This window comes from Salmo salar, chromosome ssa19, assembly GCF_905237065.1.
Source record: "Salmo salar chromosome ssa19, Ssal_v3.1, whole genome shotgun sequence".
Lineage (NCBI taxonomy): Eukaryota > Metazoa > Chordata > Actinopteri > Salmoniformes > Salmonidae > Salmo > Salmo salar.
In genome coordinates this window covers 52,692,710-52,719,287 of record NC_059460.1, presented here as the reverse complement: position 1 = coordinate 52,719,287, position 26,578 = coordinate 52,692,710, and the positions used below count along the sequence as shown (strand labels likewise).

The following is a 26,578-nucleotide window of genomic DNA, read 5'->3' as shown; positions in this document are numbered from 1 at the left end:
GAATCGGGTTGGGTCATCTCACGCCACGCCTCATATCTTATTGGTTTGGACATAGCTCCACTGGTTCCTCCCATTTTTAGGAAATATGAGCCAGTGATTTGATCATTTGTGTTACATCATTTCTAATGATTCGTTTAGCTGTATAACCTATGTTAAATGTATTATATCAGTCAGACATTAAATATGATACTCTTAGCCATAATTATCCATGGTCAGAATTTCTGGTTTATATTCAGATACATTGACTGTGGAACCATATGTGCAAGACATGGACCTATGAACCTGCAACCTCATAGCTGTCAAAAAGAAATACAGAGATTTGTTCACTCTTTTCAGAGCTTAATGTTTTCCTCCTCTTCAGTACACATAGCCGTATACTGGGGGTAGCTCATCCAGGTGTTGTAGTAGTACACGGGCTGAGCAGCATAGCAGGGGCACTGGGGCAGCCACAATAGGTGGGCTGGACAACAGTCTCCCAGGTGTATGTCATCTGTTCATAGATCTTTAACCGGCAGGCCGTTTGCCCGTGCGCCTGGGGTCTCAATCTTCAGGAGGTTTTCTGAAGTGAGCTTCTTCCTGTGGACATTGGAGGCTGCGCTGGTGTCCTGGTTTCTAGAGGAGGCAGTGGCTGCGCGGGAGTCCAGGCAGCAGGTCCTTAATCATCTGCCTGATCTCTGGAGTTTGACCATGTTTGAACTTAAAATACCAAGAAAATGTTATTTTGAGAAGTTCCTTAAATATGCTGAGAACGTTCCAAAGCCAAGCAACTAACCTGCATCATTCCCAGAACATTTTGGTAGGGTTGTTTGCAAAAGTACCATAGGACAACAATGCTCTCACCAAGCTCTAAGAAACATGGTTCTCAGAACGTTATGCACTAGCTGGGTATCTTTTGTTGGTGTCTTACATTTTCTTTCATTTTCTTTTTACAATCTGTTGTGTGGGATGTTTAAAGCTAACAACTAGTCTATAGGCCTATTTGGAGGGCTGAAAGAAACAAACGGATAATTAGACTACATGTTGAAAATAAATATTTCTCTGACTGTAGGCTAGGAATTGGACTGCATTCATCATATAACATTTAGCTCCCACACATTTCTATAACCATCACAACACAAGCCCTAGGGCGCAATCCTCTGCCCAGGCGTTGCCGACACATACAGATCATACAATGCCTTGATAGGCATTTTATGTAGGCCTATCAGCAAATCACATCATATGTTATAGCACTCTGGTGCCCGACTGCACAGTTGATGACGTCACACGCAACATTGGTTGATTCATACAACATCTGAGCAGGGTAACACAACCAGTGGTTGATGCATGCAACGTCTTAGCAGTGGAACGCGACCATACACTTGCCAAATTGGAATCGTGTCTATGTCACAGGTGTGACAAGTTGCCTCATTTCCCCAAGAAGAGCTCCTATTGGCTAATTGATGTTCCATATGATTGCAGACGATTCCATAACATAACATCTGATTTGGATCCAACAATGAGTAAGACATGAGGATTTCAAAAAAATGTTAAAAAATCACCCACAGGCCCCCCTGTGTTTGTGTTCTAGATGGCTGCCCACATGAAGTGAATGCAGTCTGAAGGTATGGTGGAGCCCTGTTTACTGCCTGGCTCCTGGGCTGCGCCACTTCCTGTGCCTGTTTTGGTTTGTTTGATTTTGTATAAGCAAACTGTGGAATGGAACATGTGAGATGTATCCTACCTGAGCCATATGCCCTATAAAAAAAATTGAAACTGTTGTTTAGTCTCTACTTCACTCTGCCTGCTCAACCCAGATCCAAAAGAACATGTCACTTTTGCACCATGTGACCACAGGTGAAAAGAAGGCCCACCTCATTCCCTTTCCTTTCCAATCGAGGGTATGGGATACTGCCTGGGAAATGTTGGATGGGAAGATGATGGAAGTGGATGCTGAGATGGAATTAAGCAGCGTGTTGAGCAAATTTGTTGAAAATAAATGTTTTGAATGGACAACAGTAGCATCGAAAACTGGAACAGAAAGGAAATTGTCTAAAATTGGAGTAGAAGATGCGTGTGTAAATGATAATGAATCGCTTCTTGTTGGGATGTGTTTGAGTAAGGATGCATATGTGGGGAAACCCGTTTGAGGTGGCAAATGGTGAAGTATGCACTTGGAAAGATGGAGTCTGTCAGTGACCAGGAGTGGTCTTATTTTGATCAATTGTATTTCTGAAGAGCAGAGGAAGATTGCAGTGAGCCTCAAAAGAATCCGGACAAAATAAGTTTTGTGTTTTGCACTTCAGAGTAAATGACCTGTCAAAGGAGTCATATCAGGATGTTCAGGTTGAATACCTGAAGAGAATTCCTGGTTTGGTTGGTGCCCGGCGTCTGGCCCGCTGGGTGAATGGAGGAAAGGAAGAAAGTCTGTCGGTCCTGTTGTTTTTTGATAAAGAGCACATGTGAAGCTTGGTTATGTAAGATACACCGTAAGAGCTTGGAACCCTAAACCACTGAAGTATAAGAATTGTAAAGGATTTGGCCATGTTTCAAGTGCGTGCAGACGAACAGAGTATACTGAAGAACGTTGTGTAGAAGGATGACAGTGTAGACTATTTTTGTTGTTGTTGAAACCTAGAGAAGATATGGGGGTGGATACACCACAGCCTGTTGTAAATGTTTGCTGCCAGACAAAATATACCCTGTGTTAAGGTGGATTTTGTTGTGTTTATTGACACCGTTATAAACTGTACAGCACAAGTCTCAAAGAAGTTGAAAAAACTTGACATTATTGTGCCTGCGGCAAAAAACCTTTTGGGACTCAAGGATTTTACATCTGAAGACTTGCAAGGGGTACTGGCGCTGGAAGACCTGCCCTCCCAGGTTCCCCTTGAGCCTGTGTAGGGATCTGATTATTATTATTGGTAGTTCAGTTTTTTGGGGGAATTCTGACTCCATCCTGCATAGTAGGTGGCGGGATGCACATTCAATTGTGTGATCGCCAATATACCATAGAAGAAGGCCCACCAATCATACGATTTTGCAAGACACATCAGCTGTTCAAGGGTGTTAGTCTACTGTACGTAATTTGTTCGGCAAGTTTACAAACGTTCAAATTATCTCCCTTAACGGGTACAGCACTATCAATGTGCGATAGATGGGCTATCCATTCCACGGTAAGCATGTGCGATGCGCAACGCACGGATTTGTCTAAACTCAGACGCTACGTTTCTAGACACTCTTGAACGAGCCCTCTGATCACGTGGCTTTTAGAGCGTTAACCAACATGGCGACTCACAGTGAGAATTCTGAAAGCATTTTGAGAAAAAGACGCGTCGAAACATCGAAGAAAACGACGACACATTCAGATGACAACACCCCAAATAATGAAGAGGACACTTGCAAAGCAAAGAAGAAAGAATTGGTTACATTGCAAACCGGGACTTACTGGCTCACTCGAATTGTGCTTCTACGTTCCATTGCTTTCATCTACTGTAAGTTCGAGTGTGATATTGTGACAATGTAGCGAGTTTTGATGCACTGGCTCCATTATAACTTAGCTTCCAGACCATTGCGTAGGCTATATTATTCTCGTCAGTTTTCATGTGTGTATTCTATGGTGGTTGTTGGAGTTAAAACCAATTTAATGTTCAAGTAGACATGGACACATTGTTCACGTTACCATTTACCAAGAAGCATAGCAATTGTTCTCCTGTCACATTCTTAAATGAACCAGACAGTTCTAGTACTCACAAACCTATCTGTATTCACCTCACACTTCCTCTACCTCTCCCCCCCATCCCTCCCCCTGTAGTCATTGCATTCACTGTTGCCTACAACCAGAACAAACAGCTGATAGGAGAGCGAGGCCTCTTGCCCTGTAAGGATTACCTTCTCAGTGTGAAGCGCTATGTGGGGGGGAAGATCGATATGTCTGCCTTCGCCTACACTCCCTCTATCCTGTGGTTCCTGGACTGGACGGACATGGATGCCAACCTGGATGGCATTGCCCTGGTGGGGATGGCACTGTCAGGCTTTGTGTTGCTGACTGGCACTGCCAACATGATCATCATGGCCATGCTGTGGGTGCTCTACCATTCTTTGGTCAGTGTGGGGCAGATCTGGTGAGTGACGGGTTGGAAAAACACCACAGGAGGTTGGTGGCACCTTAATTGGGGAGGACGGGCTCGTGGTAATGGCTGGAGCGGAATCTGTGGAACTGTATCAAATATGTCAAACACGTGGTTGATTCCATTCAATTTGCCCCGTTCCAGCCATCATTATGAGCTGTCCTCCCTTAAGCAACCTCCACTGGTACACACACACACACACACACACACACACACACACACACACACACACACACACTGCTGTCTCTGTTCCATGTGTGTGGTAGGGTGTAGTTTACAGGGTTGTGGGAGGGGACCCAGTAGTGAGTGAGAGAACATGTTGATGGGGCCTCTGTGTTGTGGCTAGAAGATAGTTCAGTCTCAAGTCTTTGGGAGGGATAGACTGTACAACAGTGACAGACAGACAAACACATGACCGTTCTCCCTCATTCTCTCAGCTCTGTTGAAGTTCTCAGTGGCTCTGAAGAATAAGATGAAGAGGGTAGACAATTCCTGAAGATATTTTAAAAACAATTCAGCATCTGCTTCTTATGTTCTGAATGTGGATTTGGAGACTTCAAGGCCATCATGCCAACACTGATTCAGTTAGCTGATTAGTCTAAAAGGGTCATTACTGGTATGTCCCGCTTTTTAGTCCAGTGTGTTTAATAGGAGTAAGTCGATTTATTTATCAACACTATTCAGTGTTTCATCTTTAGAAACTTCTGACATGTCATGTGATATGTACAATTGTGGGTACAGTATTGCAATTTGCGGTAAGTGCTTGGTACATAATGTAGGTTAGGCCAAGCCTCTAATCAGATCAAAATATCAATTTTTATGCTGATCTATTTTATTTTTTCCTCTCCTTACAGGTATTCGTTTGGTAAGTTAACTACTTACATTCAATTACATTTGTAAGTCTACAACATCCATCTGGACCCGGTTTCCCGATAGCGATGGGACTTAGGCTTCCATGTGTTATTTTTGTTGTTGTATTTTCTACATTGTAGAATAATAATGAAGACATCAAACTATAAAATAACACATGGAATCATGTTGTAATCAAAAGTGTTAAACAAATTAAAATATATTTTATATTGTTCAAAGTAGCCACCCTTTGCCTTTGACAGCTTTGCACACTCTTGGCATTCTCTCAACCAGCATCACTTTGAATGCTTTTCCAACAGTCTTGAAGGAGTTCCCATATATGCCGAGCACTTGTTGGCTGCTTTTCCTTCACTCTGCGGTCCAACTCATCCCAAACATCTCAATTGGGTTGAGGTCAGGTGATTGTGGAGGGCAGGTCATCTGATTCAGCACTCTATCACTCCTTTTTGGTCCTAATAGCCCTTACACAGCCTGGAGGTGTGTTGGGTCATTGTCCTGTTGAAAACAAATGATAGTCTCACTAAGTGCAAACCAGATAGGATGGTGTTTCACTGCAGAATGCTGTGGTAGCTATGCTGGTTAAGTGTGCCTTGAATTCTAAGTAAATCACAGTCAGTCACCAGCAAAGGACCATCACACCACCTCTGTGCTTCACGGTGGGAACCACACATGCAGAGGTCATCCGTTCACCTACTCTGCGTCTCACAAAAACACAGCGGTTGGAACCAGAAATCTCAAATTTGGACTCGTCAGACCAAAGGAGATATTTCCACAGGTCTAAAATCCATTACTGGTGTTTCTTGGCCCAACCAAGTCTCTTCTTATTGGTGTCCTTTAGTAGTGGTTTCTTTGCAGCAATAGACCATGAAGGCCTGATTCACGCAGTCTCCTCTGAACAGTTGATGTTGAGATGTTTGTTACTTGAACTCCATGTACTTGAACTCTGTAATGAATTTGTCCTCTGCAGCAGAGGTAACTCTGGGTCTTCCTTTCCTGTGGCGGTCCTCAGGAGAGCCAGTTTCATCATAGTGCTTGATGGTTTTTGCGACTGCACTTGAAGAAACTTTCAAAGTTCTTTAAATGTTCCGCATTGACTGACCTACATGTCTTAAAGTAATGATGGACTGTCATTTCTATTTGCTTATTTGAGCTGTTCTTTCCGTAATATGGACTTGGTCTTTTACCAAATAGGGCTATCTTCTGTATACCACCTCTACTTTGTCACAGCACACCTGATTGGCTCAAACACATTGAGGACAGAAATTCCACAAAATAACTTTTAACAAGGCACACCTGTTCATTGAAATGCATTCCATCTGTCTACTTCATGAAGCTGGTTGAGAGAATGCCAAGAGTGTGCAAAGCTATCATCAAGGCAAAGGGTGGCTACATTGAAGAATCTCATCTCAAATATATTTTGATTTATTTAACACTTTTTTTGATAAGTACTTGATTCCATATGTGTTATTTCATAGTTTGGATGTCTTCACTATTATTCTACAATGTAGAAAATAGTACAAATAAAAACCCTTGAATGAGTAGGTGTGTCCCAACTTTTGACTTGTACCGTTTATTTATTTGTATACCCCTTCTCCCCAATTTTGTGATATGCAATTGGTAGTTAGTCTTGTCTCATCATTGCAACTCCTGTACGGACTCGGGAGAGGTGATGGTCGTGAGCCATGCGTCCTCCAAAACACGACCTTGCCAAGCCGCACTGCTTCTTGAAACACTGCTTGCTTAACCCGGAAGCCAGCCGCACCAATGTGTTGGAGGAAACACTGTCCAACTGGCGACCGTGTCAGCGTGCATGCGCCCGGCCCACCACAGAAGTCACTAGAGCGCGATCGGACAAGGACTTCCTGGCCGCCCAAACCCTCCCCTAACCCGGACGACGCTGGGCCAATTGTCAATACTGATAGGATTACAAGCAAGTCAGCACTGCTCTCGGATCAGCTTTCTCCATTTGAATCTTACCTTTTTAATAGGAATTGTTCCACAATACTGACGACAGATCGGCTCCTAGACTTAGAGATTATCTCCTATATATTATGGCTGCAAATATTAAGGCAGCTCGGCTAATGGTTATCCCATAATAGTGCACAAAATCACAGATTTGACACAGGTAATTTTGCAAGCCAATGCTAACTAAAGTTAGTGCAATGACTGTAAGTCTATGGGTATCTGTTAGCATGGAAGGCCATGTGTTTAGCGTGCTAGCAGATACCCATAGACTTCCAGTCATTGTGCTAATACTAGTTAGCAATTGCACCAGCCCTTGTTAGCAACTTACTTCAAACTGCATGCAGAGACCCCGTCCCTGGGTCATTCCTCTTTTCAGTAGCAACTGGAACGAGCTGCAAAAAAACACTCAAACTGGATCGTTTCATCTCCATCTCTTCATTCATAGACTCAATCATGGACACTTAGTGACAGATGTGGCTACTTCGCGTGATGTATTGTGGTCTCTACCTTCTTGCCCTTTTGTGCTGTTGTCTGTGCCTAATATTTGTACCATGTTTTGTGCTGCTACCATGTTGTCATGTTGTGTTGCTACCATGCTGTGTTTTTTTTTAATCCCTGCCCCATCCCTGCAGGAGGCCTTTAGCCAGGCCGTTATTGTAAATAATAATTTGTTCTTAACTGACTTGCCTCGTTAAATAAAAAAAGAGACAAATGGTATCCACGAGTTCATCAGACTCTGGGGAAGTAGATAAAGGACCTCGTTGTCAAAACCCCGAAATATCCCTTTAAAATGAATTGATTTCAAAATGATTGAAATAGATAAGCCCATGTAGCCTATACTGTATTTATTTTGTTTATGCAGTCCTCTAGTTTTTATTTGAAATATCTTTCTATCCTTCACTTGTTTGTAACAGTTGCAAAGACACTGGCAACTGTGAAGGCCTATTTGCAATCAACAATTAATTCTGTTATCGGCGGTCACAGAGAAACATATAAACAGCTTGATTCTATGTTTAGCGGAGGTCTTCTGGGTATAAAGTGACGCAGAAAGGCAAAAACAGCACCTCTAATGACACATTTAGCTGTCCGACAAGTGGTCTGAGGCAGTCGGGAAATAACAAGTGGGTCTTGCGTAACAATGGTTTTGTGAAACTGCTCAAGAGATTTAATGATGCTCCACGAACATTCTAACGATGAATCAAATTCTATTGGTCACATGCACATGGTTAGCAGATGTAATTGCGAGTGTAGCGAAATGCTTGTGCTTCTAGTTCTGACAGTGCAGTAATATCTAACAAGTAATTTAACAATTCCACAACTACCTTATACACACAAATGTGAAGGGATGGATTAAGAATACGTACATATAAATATATGGCCGAGCGGCATAAGCTAGATGCAATAGATTGTATAAAATACAGTATATACATATGGGATGAGTAATGCAAGATATGTAAACGTTATTAAAGTGGCATTATTTAACGTGCTTAGTGATCCATTTATTAAAGTGGCCAGTGATTTCAAGTCTGTATGTAGGCAGCAGCCTCTCTGTTGGCCTTGCGATAGAAGCTGTTTTTTTTATTTTTTAACTTAGCCTTAACACGCTTTTCAGAAACCTGGACCTGAGATTTGTAACAGCCTGCTCTTTGTCACTCCACAACCTAGCCCTTATCTAACCTTCCCACAACCACTACTGAGCCCTTGTTATCCCATTTGATGAAGCGATCACATTCAGCTCAGATGTGTTAATATGTTCTGGGCCTGGGTCATAGTCAGAGGTTTGGGATGATTACATTTCTACATAATCTCATCATCGCTCTGGCGGTGGTCATCAACACTCGGCTGACATGGTTTAATGCCCCTCACTAGTCTCTATTGGCCTACTGGCATAGAGATCAGAGTCGGAGTATCATGCCACCCAAAACCCCATTATCCTCAGACCTCAGTAAACATCTGGCCCTGGATGGGCCTGGCTGTATTCAAAATGTGGCTCAGAGTAGGAGCACTGTAATAGGATCAGTTTTGCCTTTTCCAGTAGATCATAATGAATATTATTATATGGACAGGGAGGACCTAATCTAAGATCAGCACTGCCCAGGGTTAGCAGATGTGGCTGCTTCAGCTTCAGCTGGTCTTTTGTTGCCTCAGCAGGATTCCTCTGTTGTCATCCCAATAACTCAATTCAATCAGACTGTTGAGTCCAATCTAATTGCTGCAGGGCTGAGTTTAAATAGTTCTGGATGTAGGGCGCTAGTTCAGATAAGAGCCCAGATTAATTTGACCTCACTGATTGGTTAATGACACTTTGGAGTGAAAGACTCCAGTCGGATGTCTGTGGTCAGGTTTTGTGGTCTCTTCTTTTCTTCCCCTTTCTCGTTCCCTCGCTCATTATACAGAAGACTCGTTTATCAAGGAAAGAAATTAAAACAAAACCAAGAATACATTTAGTTCCTCTTTCTTTAGTCCTAAGACTGTTCAACTACATACTGTACTCTGTGTCCCTCGATCTCTCTCTCTCTCTCTCTCTCTTTTTCTCTCCATCATCTTTGTCATTATCTCTGTTTGCATGTCCACTGGGCGAGGGCTACAGACTGCCTTTGTTAAGAGGGGTGAACAGGCCAACAGCTGCACAGATCACACTGGATCTCTCTGAGGAGAGACGGGAGCAGGTGGGCCTTCACTGGGAGCCCTCTGCTGCATTCACATCAGGCCAGTCTGTGGAATTAGATCGACTGACGTGTTTGCATGGGTGCGTGGACTCACACACATCCCTGATGGCACACATACACTACCTCTGAACCTTTTCACTTTACATTTATGAACAAGCCTGCAGTGATTGGCCATCGGGACATATGCACATAGCCAGAGGAGGTTATCTGTGGTCATCATTGTAGAATGACAGATAGAGATCGTTCCAGAACAGTGATGTTTGCATAGACAGACGGATAACTGGTCCTAATTCCCTTCTACAATTACAGCTGTCCATATTTTGGTTATTCAAAGCATCCCCGGCTGCTCTTTTTGCTTTGACTGTAAGTAATGCTTCAGAATGGTGAGGGCAGCTCAGAGTATTTAAAAAAAAATAATAATAAAAAAAACATGCAAAGTGACATGCACAAGGGGAATTAGCTTTTTTTTTTTGCTGCCCACTTCTTAACTCTCCCCAGTCTTAACTTTTTGACTTTCCCTACTTCATCACAGATGTGGTAACTGAGTAGCTCCCCTGATGTATGTATCCATGCACCATTCGCTTGCTGAGAGATGTGGTCACTTTTGACCTTTGCCACACTTGACCTTTAGCAATCGCCTTTTCTCTCATATATCCCATGTCTTCATCTCTCCTTAGTCATCTCATTCCGTATCATGCTCCATCCTTACTCACACACACATGCACTGTCACTCTATATTCTCCCCACATCTGCTAGACTATTCATCATGCCCCTGTCCTTTTCCTGAAACCCCTGTCTCCTGTTCTCCCTCTCCCTGATGTCCTTTCTCTGAACGTTTGCTCTCTCTCTCTCTCGCTCTCTCTGTTTCTCCTCCCCTCTTTCTGTCTCTCTCTCTCTCCCCCATTTCCTCTCACTTCTCCCTCTGTCTTCAGGTTGGGAGAGTCAGTTGTTGGAGACAGGCTTCTTGGGGATCTTCCTGTGTCCTGTGTGGAGTCTGTCCCAGGTGCCCCCTCGCTGCCCCCCCTCGCTAATCTCCATCTGGACCTTCCGCTGGCTCATCGTTCGCATCATGCTGGGCGCCGTGAGTGACACACACACACACATCTATCACACTGACACTGAATTCACCTCATAGTCTGTGGAAAAGACACGGATGGAATTTTCCCGTGTTTATAAGAAGTATTTACTGTGCTTAGACACTTCTCTATGGTCAAAACAAAACACCATCCCTAAGAAAAACACACGTTGTAAATGCAAATATGGAACCAGTCAGTCAGGCAACTTGTCTGTCTCTTTTATGGTTTAGTGGAGAGAGAACACCCAACCAAACACTGTTGTCTTTTAAAACGTGGGGGTTGGAACCTGCCACAATGCCCAAAGTGTTTTTCTATTAGGCCCATAAAGAGGACGGAGCGACGAGGGAGCTAAATGTTCATTCAGCTTACCCCAGTGTCAAGAGAATGATTGACTTTAAGTGCTTACAACTGTACAAGCCCCTCTTGTCATTTCCCCTAGACACAAAGTCATTACAACACATTTATTCAAAACAGAAACGCACTTTAGGTCCCCTCAGACCCGGCTGAGGCTTAACCAATAAGCAGCTTTTTAATCACGGGGTAATCATGATTTTTATTGTGGTCGGGGCAGCTGGGTTCCATTTTAAAATTGTTATATATATAATTGAAAGCATATCGTTTAGAAAATTTACTCAGAGCTTGATATTTGGATGACATTAGGTTAAAGTTGAAACCTTTTTAGGAAATTCTTGTCATGTCTTAAGTTCCTTAGATTTACACTGGCAGTGTAAATACAGTATAGTCCATTATAAAAGCCATGCTACATTCACTGTGTTTGTCATGTAAGTGTTGGTGAGACTAGGTCAGGGTAATCTATCCCTTGGTCTGTGGTTGACCACTGTTAGATTGCTATTGAGAACCGCTTAAGTGAAGGGGACGTAGCCAGTAAACTTCGAAGGGACCCTAAGGAAGAAGAAACTTTGTCCTGACTGGTTTCATGTTCGGATTCTGAAAGCATCAGTTTATAACCCAATTCAATGATTTTATTTCTCAATGTCTACTTTCTTTCTGTTTTATCCAATCTTGATTGCATATGTTGTCAAATTATTTCAAAATTGTTGAATAACAGTGCTATTGAGGACATCACATTTTCTTCTTTGCTAATTTCCTTCAGCAGATTCATCTAAACAGATTCTCTCTTTTGAGTGACTTTACAAGTCAGGCCCTTCCTCACATGTTAAAAATATCCCTTCTGGCAGCACACTTCTTTCTCTTACCCTGTTCCTCAATGGTTCCTCTGCTTTTGCGTCCTAAGCTATGTGTGTGTGTGCGTACACACCTCCTTTCATTATCCAGGCTGTTAGCATCAGAGGGTAAGTCCAGGCGGTTTGCTAAGTGGTGCTAATGGGATCTGATTCACAGGGCAGTGTCAGCGTTTAAGCTGTGAAATACAATCATGGTAATCAGGGTGCTGGTGTGGTGCCCCATGATTGGGTGTGGTAGAGGTTGGACCTGGCCAGTAAACTAGCTGTCTCACAGCCTTTGCACGAGGTATCACATCTCACACTCCTTCAGGAGGAACGGTAGGCCTAGTAGAAAGAGTGCACCAGGCAATGGAGAGCATCTCCCCCATGCTCCTGTTTTTTGAAGAAGTCCAGTAAAACCATAATACAGTAAAGTGCTTGTCTGGTTGGACTGTTCCATTCTCGTTCGGGGTGATCACTTTTTCGAGGAAGTGTCTTCCGCAGGCTGTTTGTTGGTTTGGCCCGTATCCATGTCGTTGGGTTGTTGATGAGTTTTGAGGTTGGCCCTGGCCCCAATTGGCCTCGGAGTTCTCTATTGTCTCGAAGACTGTTGATGGGACTTGGGACATTGTTGGTAGGGGGAGCTACGCATAAAACAATCATTGTTTTCCAGTATTGGGAATTACCGATGGTGAAAGGTCAACGTAGCATAAAAATGACACAATAAACGACTCACTGTAATGTAGTTGATTGCATCCTGCGGAGAAACATGTTCATGTTTGAAGGATTCTGGGAGTGTTTAACGCCTTCCTGTTTAGGTTGGCAGGGGCATCGAGGTGTACCTTTAGGCAGCTGGCAGGGGTGTTCGGGTTTAGGACGTCCCTTGGCCCCTCTCTCTGGTCAAGCCCAAGGCCACGTCACTCTTTCATTTACTGTAGTCAGAATGAACCCCTGACGCCAAATGAAAGTTCTCTCTTTTGGGGGGAGAGAAAAATATACTACATGTAAGTATATAGGCTTTTTCCCTTTGTAGGGAAATGGATGCTGGCTTGATCCAGTGTGCAACTGGTTACTGACTGTCTTTGGATGCCAATGGCTGCCAGTGGGAGAAAGCGGTGTCATTGGGTGTTGATTGTTTCTGTGGTTCTTACACTGATGATTGGTTATCACTGAGTGAATTCCATTTTTAGGAAGTATCATCACTGTAGGAAGCATAGTAAAAGAAAATCGAAACCATTCGTCTTTCTTGTATGTGACAGTTATCAGCCGTACAGTACATACATTAGCGTATCTTGTCGTCTAGCAGGGAGTCTCTGTTTTTACGACTGTCCCGGGTCGACCTGCTTTTTCTAGGTCTGGGTAGTGCTAATGACATCCTCAGGGCCTGCTTACCTCAGCCTGCCCAGCCTCTCTCTCTCTCTCTCTACTCAGTCCCTGACTTACAGCCTTCCAAACCAGCAACGACATTTTCACCGCTCACTCTCCTTGCCACCATACCCTACTTTTATTGTCGGGAGTCTGCATAAATCTCTGCGCGGCACCCAAACAGGAAATAGACGGACTTGCTCGCTGTCGTTTGCACATTTGCGAAGGGCTCCAGCCAACGTGCACCTGGAGTTCTGTGGTTCGGTGTGGATGGATGGAGCCCAGTGCTGTGGAACAAAACGCTCAAATGGTGTTTTATTGGAGTCGCATGCATCAACTCAATTTGTCATGGCCAGGATTTTCTTTTAATGGTGGCTGACAAATTTCATGGGATAATGGCTGCCTGCACCCAACCACTCACTGTTTTTATGCCTGTTGACAAAGTAGAACTATTCTCATATTTTCTGTTGTGGTGTTAACAACACAAAGCACTACTTCAGTGACAACTGAATATCGTTAAAGGCCTTTCCGTTAAACGATTGTCAAAATGGCCTCCCTAATAACGTTGCAGTCGAACCACCTAGGTTCTCTAGGGAATGGGAAACTGGCCTACTCCATGGTCAGAATATGGGACAATGGGAATTGATCATCCTCATGACTGAATAGTATTATAGTCAACACCCAACGATTTATAAGCAGAATCTAATGCCCTGATAACCCCAATGTGGCCTAACAAAGTCAGAGTTATTGTGTGTTCCCTGCCCCATGACAAACAATGTGTGAGTAATATGTCCCGGTTGCACATTCTCACAGAGCATCAATGCTGATTTAGTTGTCTAAATAAGAGATTTTCGAGGTGAGTTTGCATGTGTCCTTGCTGCTTCTTCTGGAGTTGAAGTCTCAGTGCTTTTTATTGAATAGTCTTCTCAGAAGAAAGGATTTAAGCGCTTGTCCTCCAAGGGCTGTATGGTGTTGTAGTTGATCATACATGGCCAAGACAGACTAGTGCTTTAAGCTGTTGTATACATTTTGATTCTGGGTTTTTTCCCCTCTACACATGTGTCATATGAAGTTTCTTTCCCATGCTCTTTCATTTCAAAGGGCCAATTTGATTTAATTTCCTGCAGAAATCATAATACCTTATCGAACATTACGGTTTGCCAATCCAAGGCCGTCTTCCAGTCTGTGTCATTCAACCCCTGGCTTAAACTGCAGTTGATGTTGCATAACAGTGAGTTATTACCCCATAAGAACTGTTAATATTCTCCAAGCCTTTAATTCTTCTCTTTTGGCTCCGTGTTGGAGGAATAGAGCACAGAACAACACTATTATTCATGTACACCAGAAGCACATCTGCTTGCACTTAAATAGAATATTCCTAATGGCCCTCCGTCGCTGCAGGTAGTAAACAATCCTGTTTGAAATGGCATTAGGACAGCAGGCGGGTGGCACAAGCAGACAACTACATTTATCCTGGTTAAGTTTATAGCCCAGCTGATAGGTGGAGGCTGAGGGGGGATAATTTTCAAATGAATGGAATCACATTTTTCAAGAGAGAAAGTACATTCCCGGCGCGCTTATTAGATTATCTGTAATGTTGTAGATGCAAGAATGCTCGCTGATAAATAGCAAAAGTAACCCATGAATTAGGCGTCCACCGTCAGAGAGCGCATCTACCCCTCCCTCTGTCCCTCCAAACCTCTATCCCTGCTCCCCCAGGGATATATCAGCCTGCAATATAGACCCTTAATTTCACCAATCAGCGTCTATTGCATTAGTGGAGAGGAACAGAGACCTTTAGGACTGGTCTGTGTGGTGCATGAGAGCATTGAGGAGAGAACCTATGCATGAGCTCTGACTGAGCCATGTGTGTGGCTGCAGGCACTGGTAACTGCATTGGTTCATAGGTTTGTGCAAAGAGCAGATAGAGGTGTGGCTTTGAGTTCTCTGGGGCATCCAAAGAGGAAACACAAGTCGGAAAACGAGTAAAGACTACTTCTCCCCCTTGACTGTTTTCGGAGTCGGCCGTAATGTTCTGAAGCTCATTTGAAAGTAATGGATCGCTAACCAGCTTTTAATTCCATTTTTCCCGCTCGTCTTTTATCAGTGCTGCTTTTTATTTCCTAGAATTGGAGATTAAATCCGAGCCAGATAGCTTAGTCACAGCCCACATCAGCTGTTGTCCTTCCTCATTTTTCTCTTAATTTTGTTCATGCTTCGTTTAATATGATTACGCACATTAAATCCAGCTTCATATCCGTCAATGCATCCCTCTCTCGCTCAACAGAAATCCCTCGCTCTCTCGGGTCATTCAGTTGCTTTAGTAGAGTCAGAGAACTTGAATACGCATTTTTACATTTTAGTCATTTAGCAGACGCTGTTATCCAGAGCGACTTACATTAAGTAGTGAGGGCATACTTTTTCATACTGGTCCCACCGTGGGAATCGAACCCACAGTCCTGGTGTTGCAAGCGCCATGCTCTACCAACTGACCAACACGGGACACGAAACCAGTCATACGAAACCAGCTGCACAATCTCTAGACGTGGAAGTTTGTCAGCTTGTCTCTGGTCTTCCTGTCTCTATTGTTTTGTTTGTGAATATCATGGAGGCCTAACATGTATGTATGTATGTATGTGTACACACGCGCGCACACACACACACACACACACACACACAGACACAGTGCTTTTGGAAAGTATTCAGACCCCTTGAGTTTTTCCACATTTTGTTACGTTACAGCCTTATTCTAAAATGGATTAAATAAAACAAATCTTTATATCTATCTACACATAATACCCCATAATGGCAAAGCTAAACAGGTTTTTAGACATTTTTCAAAGTTATTAAACATAAAAAAAACTAAAATACCTTATTTACATAAGTATTCAGACCCTTTGCTATGAGACTTGAAATTCAGCTCAGGTGGATCCTGTTTCCCGTGATCATTCTTGAGATGTTTCTACAACTTGATTGGAGTCCATCTGTGGTAAATTCAATTGATTGGACATGATTTGGGAAGGCACACACCTGTCTATATAAGGTCTCACAGTTGACAGTGCATGTCAGAGCAAAAACCAAGCCATGAGGTTGAAGGAATTGTCCATAGAGCTCCGAGACATGATTGTGTCGAGGCACAGATCTGGGGAAGGGTACCAAAAAATGTCTGCAGAATTGAAGGTCCTCAAGACCAAAGTGGCCTCCATCATTCTTAAATGGAAGTCTGGAACCACCAAAACTCTTCCTAGAGCTGGCCAAACTGAGCAATCGGGGGAGAAGGGCCTTGTTCAGGGAGGTGACCAAGAACCCGATGGTCACTCTGACAGAGCTCCAGAGTTCCTCTGTGGAGATGGGAGAACCTACCAGAAGGACAACCATCTCTGCAGCACTCCACCAATCAGGCCTTTATGGTAGAGTGGCCAGACGGAAGCCATTCCTCAGTAAAATGCACAGGACAGCCTGCTTGGAGTTTGCCAAAAGGCACCTAAAGACTCTGACTATGAGAATACACGATTCTCTGGTCTGATGAAACTAAGATTGAATGCCAAGTGTCACATCTGGGGGAAACCTTGCACCGTCCTTACTGTGAAGCATGGTGGTGGCAGCATCATGCTGTGGGGATGTTTTTCAGTCAAGATCGAGGGAAAGATGAATGGAGCAAAGTACAGAGTGATCCTTGATGAAAACCTGTTCCAGAGCGCTCAGGACCTCAGACTTGGGCGATGGTTCACCTTCCAACAGGACAACGACCCTAAGCACACAGCCAAGACAACGCAGGAGTGGCTTCGGGACAAGTCTCTGAATGTCCTTGAGTGGCCCAGCCAGAGCCTGGATTTGAACCCGAATGAACATCTCTGGAGAGACCTGAAAATAGCTGTGCAGTAACGCTCCCTATCCAACCTGACAGAGCTTGAGAGGATCTGCAGAGACGAATGGGTGAAATTTCCCAAATACAGGTGTGCCAAGCTTGTAGTGTCATATGCCAAGAAGACTCAAGGTTGTAATCGTTGCCAAAGGTGCTTCAACAAAGTATTGAGTAAAGAGTCTGAATACTTATGTAAATGTCGTTTTTCACGGGTTTGTTTTTTATAAATTGGCAAATGTTTCTAAAAACCAGTTTTTGCTTTGTCATTATGGGGTATTGTGTGTAGATTGAGGGGGGGGAAACAATTTTAAGCCATTTCAGAATAAGGCTGTAACGTAACAAAATGTGGAAAAACTCATTGAGGTCTGAATACTTTGCGAATGCACTGTATATTATTAATTTTGAGTGACATGTAGGGGCAACTTCACCGTGTGCCTTAACACTAGGCTTAGAACGAAGAGTGGTATATTAGAAACGACGACAGACCCACAGAGCTGCCACTAGGAGCTGTTCAAGTGGACAAGACACAGCGCCACAGTATTTAATGCCCAGTAGAGTTACCATAGACGGACTGAGCTCCTCTATGGCCTTGTCTTTATCTAGCCAGCGACATACACACGCTGTCATGGTGTGACCTGTGATGTAAAGTTCCATTGTACCTCAACAGGTGCATAGAGGAATGCATGAAAGTGGAAATTTAATTAGTGCAATATAATCTTCCTCTCCTCTTTGCAATACAACAAATGTTCTCTTCATTTGTACAGGGAGACAATAGTGCAACTTATAAGAGGCTTGAATGGAGACAGTTTATTCAATCACAACAAATAGATTTCTGCCTGGGCTGTAAATAAATGTTTATTCTGCCAGAATTGACGAGCAGAAAGAGCCTTTATGCAACAGGTTGTTTTACATGATACTTGTTTGAGTGCCTCTGTGTGAATAGCTATGCTCTCACCATTAGCTAGCCATTGGCGCTTCAGAGTTAACCGCTAACCGCTAGCTTTCTAGTGCTAGCTAGGTACCAACACAAGTAATATGCTGCTTTGGCCATCATGAAGGAGATTCGTTGAATATGGAGTCTTATCTAATGTACATACAAACTGTATCATACCAACTCACATCTTGCAATCCTTCAGAATTGGTTGTGATTGTTAGCACACCTTCCTACTGTCATGGTTCATATTGAATGATCACTGATTATATGCTGTATTGACATGGTAGTAGGCCTGAAGTTTTTGTTTCATGGTAATTTAGAGGATGTTAAATTAGATACAGACCGATCCAATACAAATCTACTGATTTTAATAAAAAATGTTGGTCAATTGGAGCAGGACATGTCATTACTGTATGTCTCAATGATATGCTCTCCACAAACCTCACAAACTAACACACCTGGACAGAACCACTGGCCAGGGGTATGGTAAAGATGGAGGGTCCCATTTTAAGTCTGCACCATGAAAATGTCACCTTGAGTTGAGCTCAATGATTGACATGTCATCGTCTTCCCTGCAGGGGCTGATAAAGATCAGAGGGGACCGCTGCTGGAGGGACCTGACGTGCATGGACTACCACTACGAGGTGCGTGTGCGTTCAGTGCAATACAGTTCCCTCAATCCTTGTGAGCAGTGCTTGTTGGTATCTTGTCGTCAGGGCTTTCCCCTGGCCTGTGCCGTGTCGTGCTGAGAGATCAGGCCTTGGCACATGATCCTTATCAATCGCCTGCTGTCCCAAACGGAGTTAAACTAATCACTTTATTATCCATCTTCCTGTGCCACATCGTTGGATCGACTGCTCCTGTCTGGCTGGCCGTGGACACACCAGTGCTTCCCCAAGCTATATATTCTCCTTAGGCGGAGCTCCCCTGGCTAAACAATAAGCTTACACATAGACCTTAAAGTTCAATTGAAACCGACTGAGGCAATGGTTTAAGTCTTGGTCCTGGATAAGAAATATGACTTTTGTTTACTTAGTGGGTGACGATATATTTCTTAGCATATGATGGGACATTGGGAGCCACTGTCTGCCACAATGGCTGCTAGACAAGCCCCATGTTGGGTTTTGTCCATAGGAATGGAGAACACAGCTGTGTCATCTCTAGGCTATAACCCACACAGCTGGGAGATGAGACGGCGTGGAGCATTCTGTCTAATGACAGAGACCAGGAATACACCACGTCTCCCTGGAGTCTGACTGACTATGGCTTTTTATGGCCTTGAAAAAGTCCCTGAACGGTCTACTGTCCTTAGGCTGGACTGTACTGATGCATACATACTGTACTGACATGCTCTGTCTGGGTAGAACTTACTCTCAGATCAGCTTCCCCTCACCAAATCCCTAACCTTAACCATCAAGGGGAGGACACATTAAACTGACCTTGGATCAATCTTCAGGGGCGACTTCATCCTACTATTGACACCAGGAATCTCTCTTCCTTGTATAGTAGGTTAACTTCACTGTATAGGTTTTAACATATGACAAACCCATGCTTAGTCTGTTAGCCCTGGCCAGCACTGCTCCTCTTTGCTCTGTTCGCCTGCTGGGTGGATTTCCCATTAAATGGGAAACATGGTTATTTTCTTTGGTCGATACGACTACTCATTAATTTCTTTATGCCCGCCATTTTAAGAGCCTGCCTTTAGCAAGTTATAGGCCATAAAGAGTCATGATGATATAAGGAGGAGACCAGTTGAACTGATTTGAGATTGATTAGAGTTAACTGTGTGTTCAATGGCCTAATTTGCTACCTTATAAGGGGGACAGACAGGGTGGGTGAAACATTGAACAGACATTAAAATGTCTAACTGGTCCAGCATGGCTTCAAATTCGTGGCCACGATTTTCAGATTTCTGTTCCTTATTTGTGGGTTAGTGTTTGTTTTTGTGTGTGTGTTCGTGTGTTTTTAAGTGGGTAAGTGTGTCCATGTTAATTTGTGTCATATACCTTTGTGTCCATGTTAATTTGTCACTCCTCTACCCTATCAGTCATGTCATAATTGTTGCCTTGAAATTTTACCTCACAACACTTATGTCCAAATATGCCTGCAACCTCCCTTATTCCAGGCTGCTTCTGTCTTGGGGGTTCCTCGGTGAGAGGTGTGGAGGGATGCCTGGCACCTCATCATACCACCTTCCTCTCTAAACCCTGTTAACTCAAAGGGACCTCTTGTCTGTGGACCATCACGCCTATCTGAGAGAGTCTGCTGAGAAACAGGGGTCTCATTCAGGCCCATTGAGCCTCCTGTTACAGATCCATCAGCCTACATTATGTCAGCTTTGTTCGGGCTTCACGTGGAGGCTAATGGGTTTCTGGCAACAGTGGTGGTCAGCCATGGGAACCTGTATGGATCAGAGACTAAATGAACGCATTGTAGAATTTGACAAAAAGGTGTTAAAAAATGATAGGAAACAATCCAATAGTGTTTGTGTTCCACCTGGATGTCCTTGTTAAACAACAACCTGGGGTTATGGAAAAGCATACATGGAAGCCTGAAGACTTATATCCCCATCTAAACATTGACCTGCCAGCTCCTAACCTGTCAAAACCCCCAGGGGTAAAGCGGATTTACATTTCAACCCCCCCACCACCCACCCTACCCCCTCTACCGGAATCCAAGGGCGCCAGGTAAGGTTTGCCTGCCCCCCCTTGACGCTGACACACTGCTCCCTTTCAGCCTCCAATCTCTCAAAACTCACGGCAGGGCCACACAGCGCAATGCATCATGGGTAAGAAGACTGCAGAAGCTATGTGAGGCTGGCTGCGGGGGGGTTGGTGGGTGTTTTGTTTTCTGTTAGTTTGTTTGCTGTATGCATACTGGGTATGTTTGGTTATCTGAGGTTGCAGGCTCGGTGCCCTAGGCTGTCTGGGGGTGTGGTGTCTCTCTCTCTCACACACATACACACTCTCTCTCACGCGCCAGCCCTGTCTGGTTCTGCACTGAAAGAGCTCTCTCAGGACATTTCTAAAATAGGCAGTAGCTTTACTTAGCTCTGGAAACCTTCCTGAAGGTGTGGCGTTATAATTGTACACTGTTTCCCCACGCCATTCTGTCCCATGGTTTTATGCCAAAACAATGAGGGGGATTTTTATTTTTTTATAGCTATTTTACATTTAAAATCAGCTACATTTCATGTTTGGCACAAGGTGTCATTTGGGCAGTCATTGTAGCCAGTGGGAAAGCTGGTGGGGGATGTTAAGTTATACAGTATCTCACTGCCATTCATCGCCATGCAAATGCAGTCATTGGAGTGACACCATGTAAATCCATGCAAACATAGTCATTCAGAGTTATCTGTGACGAGCTGTGCTTTCATTAGCTTAGCCCTACCATTACATGCAAAAACACACCTTAACACTCATGCTACGGCAATGACTTATCTTTCGTTTGCCTCTTTCTATCCCTCTGTCATTGCTCATATTTGAGTATCGATATGGTTATTTTGAAACTAAGACAAATAGCTTTTTCCTTGACCTGGAAGTACTCATGTTGTGGTTGTCCTCTCCCTGGGTCAGTGTCTGGTCCTCTCTGGCTCGTCCCAGTTCTGTGGTTGAGACTGGAAGGATGTGGTGGGTTAGGTGGCCCCAAAATAAGGCGTGAAGGTACTGACTCCCCTCTATAATGCTATCTCTGGAGATGTCCTGTTGATAACCACACAGTGCAATTCCATGGTGTGTGTGTGTCTGACAAACTGCCAGTGCCTGCCTGTCTCTGTCTGTCTGTGTTCATTCTGTTTCTCTTTCTCCCTCCAGACTCAGCCGGTGCCAAACCCCATGTCATACTATATGCACCAATCCCCATGGTGGTTCCATCGCTTCGAGGTTCTGTCCAATCACTTCATCGAGCTCATCGTCCCTCTCTTCACCTTCCTGGGGCGACGTATGTGCATGGTCAACGGGACGCTGCAGATAGTGTTCCAGGTGAGATGACAGTAGAAAGGCAAGGATTTTGGGAGGGTAACTGATCCTAGATCTGTGCCTAAGAATACCTGGAGTAGCTCTGACGTCACATTGCCACCTAGTGGAACCATTGGTGCATGACAGCAATTTTATGGCAACTGCAGTCATCAGTTTGAATGGAGTGTTATTCAGAGCCAGCTATAATTGAATGAATACAGGAAATCAGGACTTTCCCCGCTGCAGTATGCTGAACTATTAGCCAAAGCAGATGATCCTCATCAGTCATATCATGCTATATTTCTGGCAGTACCTTTGGAGGAATCTAAATACTACTCCTTATCCTTTCTCCCCATCTACTCTCTTTCCTCCTCCTCTCCTCTGTTTTTCCTCTCTCCTCCTCCCCTCTTTCTCCTCCTCTCGCCTCTGTTTCTCCTCGCCTCTTTCTCCTCTCCTCTCTCTCCTCCTCTCCTCTCTCTCCTTCTCTCGCCTCTGTTTCTCCTCTCCTCTCTCTCCTCCTCCCCTCTTTCTCCTCCTCTCGCCTGTTTCTCCTCTCCTGTCTCTCCTCCCCTCTTTCTCCTCCTCTCCCCTCTGTTTCTCCTCCTACCCTCTCCTCCCTCTTCTAGGTGACTCTGATAGTGAGTGGGAACCTGAGCTTCCTCAATTGGCTGACCATAGTTCCCAGTCTGGCCTGTTTTGACGATGCCTCTCTGGGATTCCTGTTCTCGTCTGGCCGAGGGGCCAAGCAAGCCGTACTGGACCTCCAGGCTGAGGAGGCAGCAGGATGGACCCCCAAACCCACCAGGGGTACCTACTAAACAGACATGATTTCTCCTAAAGGAGTTAGAGCCCACACACCATAGAAATAGATAGAAATATAATTATCTTCATTCCCTCACAACCTACACCACTCTCTGCCCCAGCCCAGACCCAACTTTACAAATGAAGAAATCGATACAGACAGGGCTAAGGTATTGTGGGTATTATCCTGGATTTCTGGTTATTTAGTATTCTCCTGGATTTCTGGGTATTTATTTTCAACCAGTTGGCATTAGAGGCCCTGCTATCCTGTCTGTGTTTTATGATTGGGACTAATGATGGCAGGCAGAGAGAGAGAGAGAGAGAGAGAAAAGAAGAGGTATTACATCAGCCTTCAACATGACTACCGCTCCACTGGGTAGGCCTGACTGATGTCTCTACCAGCCGCGCTGTGTGTGTATGGATTCCCCCTTCTCACGTGCCTGGCTTAGCTTTGTGTGTGTTTACAACCCCAAAGAGCAGTCATTGAGTGGGTCCACATGAGCACCCTACCACTCCCCACCCTCCAATCCCGTCTCCAACACCCACACCTGGCTGTAGGCACATCTGGAGCGGGCTAGCAGGCTATAGGGCCTTGACAGATGGTAGACAACACCAGGGTGCTGGCAGGGGTTATTAGGCATTACTAATCACACATTACCAATGGGACTGGGTGCCTAGCAGTTGGCACATGAACATAAAGGAAAGAGTTTACGATTTGGACACGATGGGAGGAGTGTGGATTACTGCTGGGACAGCTGAGGAGAGGGAGGAGGGAATGGAACGAGAGCGAGAGACAGCTGGAGATGATGTGGAAGAGGGTGATGGAGAGAGAGGAAGAGAGAAAGTTAGGAAGTGAGGAAGGAATGCCCATGTGGTGTGTTAGAGCAGGCATAGGCTCTAGCTAATTGGTCTCCCAGGAATCGCTAATGGCTTTAGTTTTATGCTGGGTAATATATCTGCTAAGTGGCCCTAACATTCTCTACCTGCACCATGGCTGCTTTTTAGAATTTTTGGGGGGTCATAAAAGTCCATTATTTAAGTCAAACAACAGGTATAGTTCTGATGGATGGTTTTAACATGCGTGGGACTGGTTGACGGGTTGGCATTTCAATCCGAGACAGGTCGTGGGGATTTGGAGCTGTCAACTCCTCCAGTTGTCAGTGGCTAAATGCCTCATGACCTCATAGGCTAAGCCCCTCTCTCTGGCTACTGCCAGAGGGATCTTGAGTTCCACACACACAGACAAACACACACACACACAGACAAACACAAACACACACAGGCACACACACTTCCTCTTTTTTTTCACCTCTTCTCCATCCTAGGTATGCTTTTTCGTCGAGTGGTGAATGTGGCTCTGGGCGTTCTGATTGGCTACCTGAGCGTTCCTGTAGTGCTGAACCTGCTGAGCTCCAAACAGGTGATGAACACGTCTTTTGACCCGCTCCGCATCGTCAACACCTACGGGGCCTTCGGCAGGTATCGTTCTCCTCTTCCTCTCTCATTTTATTTCAACACTTTCTACATCTCTCCACTTGATCAGTCCAAACTGCCACATCCTCTCATTCTGCTCTGGTCCTCTCCTTTTCTCTACTCTGCCATCCTTTTTAACTTTCCCTCCCTCACCCCTAACTTTCTTTGGCTCCCTCCATTTCTCTCTCTCTCCCCTCTCCCTCCCTTCCTCTCTGTGCAGTATCACTAAGGAGCGGACTGAGGTGATTCTGCAGGGTACTCTGAATGAGGACCCTAAGGACCCAGAGGCTGTGTGGGAGGAGTACCAGTTCCTGTGTAAGCCAGGGGACCTGACCCGACGCCCCTGCCTCATCTCCCCCTACCACTACAGGCTCGACTGGCTCATGTGGTTCGCTGCCTTCCAGGTACAGTCAGAGTCCGGGACTCAGCAAAGACCTTTGATCTACAGTACCCGGCTCTAAGTTGACATATAAAAATCAGGGATTCTGTTTCATTTGTTTTACTGTTTGTTGGTTTTGTGGGAAATTCCTGCCTTGGATGTGAGCTGGCTAACTCTGCGTAAAGTCTGGACTCAGAACTACCTGCTCTGAGTAATTTCCTCTGTCAGGGCTAGCTGCCCACACTATTCTCAACTCTTGCTACAGCTCTCTCAGGTGTAGTTCTGGCCAGAGACTCGGCCGTGTGGTGCGCTGTTTTATTGTCCCCTTCTCAGGGCATAGGGTTTCCTGCTGGTTTTACATCCAATCCCAGAACCAAGAAAATCCCAGTCAGACATTTTGGCAAGAGGGGGAAGGTTTATGATGTTGCAGATCAGCTCAATATCCGCTCAAACGTTTGGAATGGTAGACTGCTTCAGATTGAGGGCTTTGTTCAATATGACAGTTGATCTTTCACTCAAATGTCAACTGTTTTTTTCTCTTCTTCAGAACACCCTCTTTCTCCATGTATTTAACCCTCCTCCTCTCTCTTTCTCCCTCTCTCCCAGACCTATGAGCAGAGTGAGTGGGTGATCCACATAGCAGGCAGACTGTTAGCCAACGACACATCAATCCTCTCACTGATGGAATACAACCCCTTCCAGGGCAGAGACAACCCCAGGTACACTTCCACTGACTAACACAGAGGAGACTGCTAGCCCTTATGTTTAAAGCCCATAAACTATGTACTCCACTACAGGGTTGTCCATAATAAAAACATAAGATGGCGTAAATCAGTTTGATACATACTGTGTGAGTTTATTTAGTACGTACATTTAATATGTTTAAAATGGCCAGAAGTTGCCGTTGACAGCTGCATTGAAGGCGTAACCGATCTCAGCAGTGTTGTGCTGAGGCAGAGTGGAAGTGGAAGGTTGTCTGCGTTATAATATGTGCAAGCCTCACATTCTCTTTAAAAAAAAAAAGAATCCTTGTCCTCTAGCCTCCTCTAGTGGAATGTTTCCTCTCGATATGAAATGTCTTTGTATTCTCTCTGTCAGTAACACTAATCATTCCTCTCTCTCTTCCCCCCACCCTCCTTTCTTCCTTCCCCAGGTGGGTCCGAGGAGAACACTTCAAGTATAGGTTCACCCTGCCTGGCAGTGGTCCCCAGGGAAAATGGTGGGTGAGGAAACGTATTGGAGCCTACTTCCCCGCTGTGGATCTGGTTGCTCTCAGGGGATATTTTAAGTCCCGGAACTGGCCCCATCCTGACCTTTGACCTACTGTATGACCAATCACACTGATGTATTCTATGAGCGATGAATGCCTGAGACACCAAGGTATCGCTCCCCCTTATAATTTGGGGTCAAATATGCTCTGAAAGCAAACATCTTGACATGAGAACCCTGATATCGGGGTTCTGAATTTTTTTCTCTCAATTGTTTTGTTCCTCTATGTTGCCTGTCTCCAGCATGTCATGTTGCCATCTGCACTAAAGAATGATCAATCCTTCCCGTGAATAGGGATATGCCACTCTGCCACAATAGGAGAGTTGAGGGGATGACGCACAGTCCATGTTGGGCTCACATCGCAAGACAGACACTCTACACACATTGTGTCTTTTGAAAATAAAAGGTCTATTTTGGAACAAAGCTAGACTTTCTATGTATTATTGCCTTTTGTTCGTTACGCCAAGCAGGTTGTCCAACTAATCTGGTGGTTTAAATCATCCAATGAAAGAGCCTGAGTCCTTCCCTCAAATAAAATGACTAGATTGACATTGCAGTGTTGTACTACATACAAATTCCCCTAACCGTTGTTTGTCTTTGTGTTATGGGGATCTGATAGGGATCCAATGAATAAATGCATGAAAAGGGACGGTTCTCATCAGTGGA

At 44.5% G+C, this 26,578-nt stretch overlaps 1 protein-coding gene across 4 annotated transcripts; it reads left to right on the top strand.

Moving 5' to 3' along the window:
• The first annotated feature begins 3,128 nt into the window (after window positions 1-3,128).
• Window positions 3,129-26,335, top strand: lmf1 (lipase maturation factor 1). Of its 4 annotated transcripts, none has more exons than XM_014158417.2 (11): window positions 3,129-3,470; window positions 3,791-4,100; window positions 4,961-4,971; window positions 10,543-10,691; window positions 18,613-18,678; window positions 21,847-22,014; window positions 22,617-22,797; window positions 24,117-24,270; window positions 24,485-24,668; window positions 25,250-25,362; window positions 25,797-26,335. In XM_014158417.2, the coding sequence occupies exons 1-11, from the start codon at window positions 3,263-3,265 to the stop codon at window positions 25,960-25,962; spliced, it is 1,710 nt and encodes a 569-aa protein (XP_014013892.1). In that variant the 5' UTR covers window positions 3,129-3,262; the 3' UTR covers window positions 25,963-26,335. The 4 variants fall into 4 exon arrangements, with proteins under 4 accessions (XP_014013892.1, XP_014013893.1, XP_045558409.1 ...); XM_045702453.1 differs by lacking the exon at window positions 3,129-3,470 and adding an exon at window positions 9,532-9,690 and having other exon boundaries at window positions 3,826-4,100; XM_014158418.2 differs by lacking the exons at window positions 3,791-4,100; window positions 4,961-4,971 and having other exon boundaries at window positions 3,130-3,470.
• Window positions 26,336-26,578: the final 243 nt, after the last annotated feature.